At 41.7% G+C, this 9,296-nt stretch overlaps 1 protein-coding gene across 1 annotated transcript; it reads right to left on the bottom strand.

Moving 5' to 3' along the window:
- Window positions 1-3,627: 3,627 nt before the first annotated feature.
- LOC117856679 (uncharacterized) lies at window positions 3,628-8,597 on the bottom strand. Its single transcript, XM_034739032.2, has 10 exons — window positions 8,308-8,597; window positions 8,008-8,088; window positions 7,064-7,113; window positions 5,457-5,534; window positions 5,320-5,377; window positions 5,190-5,239; window positions 4,715-4,823; window positions 4,562-4,623; window positions 3,948-4,003; window positions 3,628-3,854 (listed from the first exon to the last, which is right to left on the bottom strand). Exons 1-9 carry the CDS (start codon window positions 8,389-8,391, stop codon window positions 3,961-3,963), a joined length of 615 nt encoding a protein of 204 aa, XP_034594923.1. The 5' UTR covers window positions 8,392-8,597; the 3' UTR covers window positions 3,628-3,854; window positions 3,948-3,960.
- Between the last annotated feature and the right edge of the window lie 699 nt (window positions 8,598-9,296).

The raw sequence follows: 9,296 nt of genomic DNA, 5'->3' as shown, positions 1-9,296 counted from the left end.
TTTTTTGGGTATTTTATTATGGGCTTATGCTCTATGCATTTGGAAATGATCGGCGCGAGATCGAGCTATAGGATGATCCAACGGTGAAGGAGACGAGAGAGCCTACGGTGCAGGTTTCGTTGTTTGAGATGGTTGACCACCGTGTGGTAGAACCACAGGACCCCAAGCAATACCCTCCCCTCCCTATTTTTACATGCAAATTAAACTTGCCCCTTTAATAATTCACCATCAATTTAGCATGGTATTAAAAACCAGTGTCTTTTTACAAAATCAGAGAGGGGATCGAGCAAAACATTCAACTGATCCGGGTCACGGGTTACAATCACATGTGCTATGGCTAGTTTCGAGTGTAATTTTTGCGCATCAAATAGGATGTCGCAAACATCGGTCACATGTTAGGCTAGTTTAGATGAACGTCCATGCACAAGCAAAATATTGGCACTGCATGGTTGTTCAGTCAAATTATGTAATGACTCGTCTCCTCCCAAGTTAGCGCTGGAATTTGCATTTTAATAGGCATACAACAAATTGTAAGATGGGTGCAGGTTGGTCCAACAACATATAAAATGCTCAATCAATAGTAACTTGATAGATGGGTGCGTATTGATCCAACAACTTGTAAAATGTTAAATTTAATGCAATAACTTGATAACTTGGTGCATCCGCAGTCCAAATGTTAAAACGAGTAAATTTAATTTTGATTAGGAATATTTAATTCCATATTCAGTATTAATAAGTTCACATCTTTGATTCTATGCATTGTTCAGCTAAAAAACTAATATATTAATATGTACTAACAATACCTTTTAAAAGTTTAGAATTTATATTGTACTAAATTAAGCATTTTGTAAGTTGTTGGACCAACACGTACCCAGTTGTTGTACGGAGAGTGCAATTTAGCGTGCGTTTGGTTGGGTGTACGGCAGCGTACGTGTATGAGCGCATCCAGGATGGAACCTTATCCTAGTGTTTGGTTGATTGAATCGCACCACACCGTCCTGGACAAAGTTGTACCAGCTCAGGGAATATTCCACAAATATCCTGAACCATCCCGTGCGCTCAAAATAACCGGACCACGGCATCTAGGACGCGGAGCGCTCCCCCTGCGACCCGTGGGACACCGCTCGCGACTCACCACTCTTCTGCCTCTCGCGACTCTGCCGCCGGCTCTTCTTCCCCGACGCCGCCGCTCGCAGGTCCGCCGCCGGCTCCCCGACGCCACCGCTCATCCAGCGCCCATTGGCCCGCTCCTCCCACACCTCCTCGCTGCCCACGACAGCTCTTCTCCGGCCCCAACCAGATCCTCACCGGTCCCGACCAGATCCTCGCCGACCACGACCAAATTCTTGCCGGCAGCCACCAGGCAAGGTATGACCCGTGGTTCCCCCTTCTTCTTTGTGTTGCGCGAACCCTAATCTTGTCCATCGATGGGTTTGCATGGGCCAGGCACCAAGATTGGACCAGGGTTTGCGGCGGCGGAGGTAGAGGGATTGTTCTTGGCCGACTACTCTCTGATTCAAGGTACGGGGACCAAAATCCTAGGATCTGTGAGTTTAGATGCCTTTCCTCTTTTCTGTCAGTTGGATTAAACTTGATCTGTCAGTTTATATGCCTTTTCTCTTTTCTGTCAGTTGGATTAAACTCGATCTGTCAGTTTAGATGCCTTTCCTCTTTTCTGTCAGTTGGATTAAACTCGATCTGTCAGTTTAGATGCCTTTCCTGTTTTCAGGAAGCGACATGTTTATGGCCAACATGCTCCATATTTTTTTAATTACTAGAAATTGGCATTCTTGTATAAAGGTCGCCTGAATATTTGTGATGCTCCATGTGCTGCCTTATTCTGACAGTAGCCTGGCCAGAACTTGACTTTCCGTTTAGCACACATACTTTCTTTGTGCTGAGAAGTTGATAAGCATAGTTCAGAGAAGAGAAGATTGTTAAAAAACGGCAGTTACTTTAGGTTTGCCTATCTCTGGGGTTCTGTATGAAACTTTTATAGTTCTAGAGCTATCATTTTGCTGTGGACATTCCTGGTTTGTTGAAGCTTTTAATGCCTATTGGACATATGATTTCTCATGACCGCTTACAAATAAAAATTTCTTAAAACAGCAGGGGGTTTGGAGAAGCTTTTAATGTCTTTCCCTTACTAAGCACCAAGTTCTCTTTTTTGTATTCCTGTTATTTGCGGCTCCTTTACTTATGAAAACTATGTATCCTTGCATCATGTGTAATAAAATGTGCAATATTTTTCCTTTTCTTCAATGACAGCACAATTATCAGTAACTCAAATGCAAGTAATTCATCAATATTTTGTTACAATATTTTTTCATTGCTTTAGTCATGTAGATGGACAAGAGGCAAGTTAAAAGGAGAAAATTGCTTATCAATGCTGCATATATTGCTGCTTCTATGGTTGTTCTGTATGTCCGATCCAGATTAAGGAAAGGGATGCGACTAGAATATCCTACCTGAATGATAAAATTTTGCGGAATGACACAACCTGCACAAATATGATTAGGCTTAAGAGAGCATCTTTCTTTCGGTTGTGTAAGTTTCAAGGGAACGACAGTTGCTTTATGACACAATACATGTATCTGTTGAAGAGCAAGTTGTCATGTTCCTCTATACGATTGGACACGATGAAAGGAATATGGTAGTTGCTACAAACTTTGGGAGATCAAGTGAAGCAGTGAGTAGATACTTTAGAATCATCCTCAATGTCATAGGTGAGCTGAGAAATCGCAGGCAACCCTAGGTGGGATTCATACTTTAAGGTATGATACTTGACAATCGTACCTTGCTGATAGGATACTAATCCTTCTTACGTGCTGAACAAATATAACTGTATTGGAGTCATTGATGGAACACATATACGGATCTTGGTTAGTAAGTCAATGGAGCCAGCTTTTCGTGGTAGAAAGTAAATGGAGCCGGACTGTATTTGAAATTTTGAATATATTATAGACATATTACTTGAACTTTTGGATTATATGGATTGTACACATTGGAACCTGTACATATGCTTCAGTTCAACTATGTATTTGAAACAGTTCAGTTCAACTATGTATTTATGTGGTTGTATTTATTTGAAACCGCATTAAATACTATGAACCTATGAACCTGTACATCCATCCAACCTGTATATCTTATATACAAACAAGTGGGTGTACCATCCTGTGCTGGATGATCCCATCCAAAATGCACCATTTTGTCCATGAACTATTTAATTCAACAAACCAAACACTAGTGGGTGTACAACCAAACACAAGTGAGTGTACCATCCTGTGCTGGATGATCCCATCCAAAATGCACCATTTTGCCCATGAACTATTTAATTCAACAAACCAAACACACCCTTGCTCTTTTAATAACTCCCACAAGTTGCATGATCATACTGGAAAATTATCTACCGCACCTCACCCAAAATGGAATACCGAATACATGTTGCAGAAAATTAGTACATTAAGACAATGTTGCAGAAAATTAGTACATTAAGGCAAGGCATGCGAGGGTGGTAAAGAACCCTTTAGGATCGATTCAATAAGAACAGACAATAATAATATATAATTTTTATGATTTTAAGTTAAAAATAGATAAGATTTAGTTGGATTGTGAATAAGGCATGAGTACCATAATAAGCGAGCGACCAATTCTTATGATAGCATCAGCAACAAGTTACAGCGTTCACACGTACAGAATTCTCCCGAAAATAACAGACTAACAGCATCCACAGGTACAGGGTTCAGTACTAAAAAAAGTCAAGCTACAAGACTAGCAGCTGGGATTATCTTATTCATGGAAGAGAAGTGCACATTTGCCTCCAGAAGACGCAGTGCTCAGCTTCTCCCCAAGCTCTGTCAAGGAAGAACACCAAACAATTAGGGAAAAAAAAGTTAAAAGGAGGGTAAATTGGTATCGGCCCAACAGGAACTGTAGATATGCCTCACCTGGCAATGATGCCTACTCAACATGCGAGAAACCTCCTCCAGTCTCAGATTTTGTTCTGCACGGGAAAGAGAAACAGTATCATCAAGAATGACCCTCGGTTAAGACATGCTAAAGCATTATCACGAGCCAAGAATGAGTAAAACTAGTCATTTTTAGTGAAAATAACTTTGCGCTAATGCTTGCACTTGGTAGTTAGATGGGTCGAAGATGTTATTTTTTCCCCTTTGTAAACTCCCAGTGTAACCATCAGTGTAGTTAAATAATGCAGCTTGACCAAGCAATATGCAACTTTGGATTATAAAGGAACCACCAGGACTACCTATCATGCTAGAGTATGTACTGCAAGTAGCATATGATTCTCTGCAAGCTGGAAGGCTAAATAATCTTAGGTTGTATAAACCTTCCCTTTTCTCCCTATTTAGAGGCACCTTAGTAAAATCAGTATCTTCCACATTTAGTAAAGGTTAAGGAGGAAAAGGGAGCAAAGATATGGTGGCCACCAGGACTCTAATGAAACTGTTGAACTGATACAACATATAACGTAGCAAATCAACACCTGTATACTTGATGTGAAACATGAAGCAGCAGTAGCTCAAATATGAACAAAACTTACTTGTGGTCCGAAGGATTGGGCATGACTTCATAAACGATTGTCGCCACGACGTCCCTTTTGTTCTGATAGGCAGAACACAAGAGTCAAGCATCAGTGTGACATTCAACTATCTTTTTTTTTACTAAATATGTAGGGAAACAATAACTTCAGTACCTGAGTGGCTTCACCGCGTAGTCCAATGTAATAAATCTTAGTTGTATCGCCACCAAAGTTGTCAGAAAAATGCAGAGTTAGGTTAGCCACACCTTGGAACCTTGAATATCTGAGAAACAAAAGGTTACAGGGGGTAAAGGTAAGAAAATCTCTGATGAGACATATGCTGCTTCTACATACAACGTGCAAAGAGGACTTAAAAGCATAGTAGTTACAAGCCATACAGTAGACAGAGATAAAACAAAAGCAGCCCAGTGTTTTAACTCCAGTAACTAAATGCAAAAGTCCTAGACTGATTTGCACAGCATCAGTGCATGAATCTAATGAACTCCAGTCTATCAGAAGCTTTATGAGCGTTTACTAAATCAAATATATCTTGAGGGCACTGAAGCTCTAAGAAAATAATTCAACTGACAATTTACATCTGTTAGGAACACCAAAGGGCACAAGGAGAACAAACAATTACAGAACATACCTTGTTTGGTACTCAAGTGTTCCTTGCAGGTTCTCTGCTAACTCCCATTCCTAGCAGAAAATGTATCTCACTGAAACTGGAGTTTCACTAATGACATGGATACAGAAAAAGGAAGAAATTGAATACATACCTGCACGGGCTGCATGTTTTGAGCATCAGAAAAGTCAATGCCTTCTCTGTTGATAAACCTGTAACATCAAGGTAATCTTATAAATTTCATGCCATGATAAAGAGAAGGAAAGGAAAAGCTAGAGCTCTAAAACTAACGCTCTCATTCTCGAAGGGCTTGTTCCATCAGCACCACCAACAACAGAAATGCTCTTGATCTTAACATCTGATGTGAACCTGCAACCAACGGAATACATGATTACACAGGTTTAACAATTTTTAGATGAACATAAGAAACGAATATGAGGGGAACTATTTCTTAACCTGAAAACAAATAAAGAAAGATATGTTCCACTTAAAAGGTAAAATTAACAAATATAAATGCATTTAGGTTTGAATTCAGTGCGATTATGTGAATTGAAGAAATAACTTTTACAAGAGTAAATTCATTTAACATATTGCCGACTACTTTAAGGAGGTTCATATGGAATCAGCATCTGCGCACAAAAAACAAAACATTCTCATTTTCTCAGGCTATTTCGCATAATTGATGACAGGATGTTATAGACGGGACATGATTCAAAGACTATAAAGTGAAGACTGACATGTGTTTCACAAACATCACCTCAATGAATTACTGCTGAGTAAGTAGGTATAAAGCCACTGAAAGATTGCAAGGGGGAGAAAGCAGAATATATCTACAAGAACAATAGCTACAAGAACTAGCTGAAGTAAACTGTGGAGAGAACAATCACAACACAGAAGGGGAAAAACAAAAACAAATCCATCTAATACATAGGAATATTCTTGTTCCTGAAAATTCACATATTCCGTAGCATGAAAACTACCTCAAGGCAACTGTAAGTTTGAGGAAATTATAAGAAACATCACATATTTGATAGAATAAAATGACCAAACACTATCTCAAGCACTTATAAGTTCGAGGAAATTATTAAAGGAAAAACACTTTGTAATGGGCACAGCAGGCTTGGGCTGAGCACCCATGGGTTGGCTTGGCCCGGCCAGACCAGTCATCGCAGAAGGGCACACCAGGGCCACAGCTGCCCTGGCCACACCGACTCCACAGGCACGCGCACCCTAGGGGTGGCCCTGCCCCTTCCTTCTGCCATCCATGCTGGGTCCACCGATGTATCATCTTTAGGAGTTTCAGTTAGGAAAATAAGAGTTTGGTTTGGTTTAGGAATAGTTAAGATAGAATCAGGAGACTGAAAAGAGTTTCAGTTAGGAAAATAAGAGGTAGGTTTGGTTTAGGATAAGTTAAGATAGAATCAGGAGATAGAAAAGAGTTTGAGTTGTAAGGTGGATCCAATCTATAAGGATCTGATCCTTAGTTGCCTTACGGGTCAAGTAAAAAAACCCGAGGGATGAAATCGTTTTGACCACTGAAGGAATAGAGGTTCTCCTCACCCTTGTGCCCTCTGCCTCCCCACGCCGGCCCCCTCCCCTCCTCCCTGCGTCACGCCACGTGCCCCCTCCTATTGCGCAGCAGCTAGCCACCACCTCCATGCTAGCGATAACAGGTCACAACACCTCCCAAAACCTCAACCCACCACCCACTTCGGCTACAGCCTCTGCTACCCGCCTCTAATCAACTAGTCCGCCTGACACTTGATCATGTTGCTATACCTCAACTTGAAGAACCAATAGAATTAGTCTTTTATAAACAAAGAAAGTAAAGGAAAACAAGTAACATTAGGGTAGCACACACATATGTATTGAACGAGCAAGCGACTTCTACTACTTACGGGATGAAAATAAGTAGCTCAGGGTCACCATCATTACTCTCCAGAAAACCCTGGTGCAGCAAGGATGCTAATGAGAATGCAGCTTATCTATATGAGGAGTTCAAGAAATGGTATCTGTGCTGAAAAATCACTAATAAATAAAAAATGCAGATCACATCATAAAATTTCCGTCATGCCGCTGTGTAGCTTGCATGAGTGAATCAAGGTCACTAAACCAGCGTCATTAATATGTACTCAACCAGAAGAATGGTGACTTATACCATTTAATGAAGAGCATTCATTTGAAAAAGTTTCAATAGCCACCTTGCTAGCCTGCTATTTTGCCTAACATTTCAAATAGACAAACCTTCTCCTATCACGTTTCATGTTAGAGCTTACACCATTTCATTTTTTCTTTGTAAAAAAAGGTAACTGTTGTATACTAATAGAATCATAAATAGTTACCGAACCATGACTCTATTTATAAGTCAAAAGATGTGCATACTGAACAAAAGTATTTAAAGGAAAGCTAAAACTAAATTCCTTGAAATGGAATATCAAAAGCAAAGAGGGAAAAAAAAAACTTGTGGTAGTGACAGCTAATCTGTAGAATCCTTAAATCCAAGCGATATTTCACAGATGATAAGAATTCACAAGACATCTCTTCTTTCTGGATATTTTCAATCATAACAAGATGCATTCTCGACAAATGACCATGGCAGGTTTACTCTTTAGTCCTAACGACAGTAGGCCAGTAGCTGACAGGCTACCAAGCAAAATTCAATCAGTTACATTCAGCTATGATCTTAAGAGAAGGGCAATTGTTCTTCGTTAGTGGTTACTGAACTCTTACAAATTTGTGCACATTCTGCATATCCTGATTCCTAAAATCCTAACAGAACTGTTGAACCCTAAGCTCATTTAAAATAAGGCAACAAGGAACAGGGAGCGGCATCAGCACATACCCCCGAGGTGTCGAGGCGCTGCTCCCAGGGCTTGAAGACCGACTTGACGCTCCCAGGCACAGATTCGTTCAGAGCCACCACCTGCGCGCACGGAGAGGGGTTAGCCGCCGACCCTAAATCCTGATTCACCTTCTACTGTACCGTTGCGCAATCCGATACTCCGCGTGGCGGCTACGGAAGATTTCGAACTCGTCGAAAACAAAGGCGCAAGGAGGCGGGGGCAGCGAACCAATCTGGCAACTGACGAGAGAGAGAGGCGGCGGGGGGAAGGAGAAGGAAGGGGGAAGGGGATCGCAGGACCTTGGGGGTGTCGACGTGGTTGTAGAGCGACCAGTCGGCGGCGCAGTTGTGATCCTCGCAGCTGTGATCGTGCAGGCACGCCATCCCTCCTCTCCCGCTCCCGCTCCCGCTCGCGCTCCTCCTCTCCGAATGCGGCGGCCAGCAGCCGTGTCCTGATTCGATTTGCTCTCGTTTTGTCCCCTTGCGGAGTCTGGACTCCTTCCGACTTCCTCCTGGTGGGCGGGTATATAGGAGGTGCTGCGAATAGCTTGCCTGCCCTGAATGCCTTTTGGCGTCGTGGGGTCTGGACTCTGCAGTCTGGAGAGGAGTCTAGAGGGATTCTTCTATTTCTTCGACAACCTCTCGCCCTCTCTCCGTACTCCCGTCGTGCCGTGGGGCCTGGGAATGCCAGATCACCAACTTGGTCGGTGCAGATCGTGGCCGTGGGCCAGGCACGCCCGCTTTTGTCAATTCCACTCCTGCTCCTTATCCGAAACTTGTACGCCAGGGCTCCTGCTGTTCCCCACGTGTCACTAGGTGTGTTCATCCTTGCACAAAATCAAGATGAATCATTCCTTGGATGCGTGGATACTTAAGGGTGTTGGGTTCCTTTCCTTATTTTTAGCACGTGTTACATCAAATGTTTGATACTAATTAGAAGTATTAAACGTAAACTATTTACAAAACCCATTACATAAGTGAAGGCTAAACGGCGAAACGAATCTATTAAGCCTAATTAATTCATCATTAGCAAATGTTTACTGTAGCAACACATTGTCAAATCATGGACTAATTAGGCTTAATAGATTCGTCTCGCCGTTTAGCCTCCACTTATGTAATGGATTTTGTAAATAGTCTACGTTTAATACTCTTAATTAGTATCTAAACATTTGATGTGACGGGTGAGTCAGAGGAACCAAATCAGGCCTTAGATGCTAAACTTTAACAGTGTCACACCGGATGTTCGGATGCTAATTAGAAGAACTAAACATGAGTTAATTATAAAACTA

The sequence above is a fragment of the Setaria viridis genome, chromosome 5 (genome assembly GCF_005286985.2).
Source record: "Setaria viridis chromosome 5, Setaria_viridis_v4.0, whole genome shotgun sequence".
In the NCBI taxonomy this organism is placed as follows: Eukaryota; Viridiplantae; Streptophyta; class Magnoliopsida; order Poales; family Poaceae; genus Setaria; species Setaria viridis.
The sequence above is the reverse complement of the archived record's forward strand: the minus strand, read 5'-3'. Positions and strand labels throughout refer to the sequence as shown.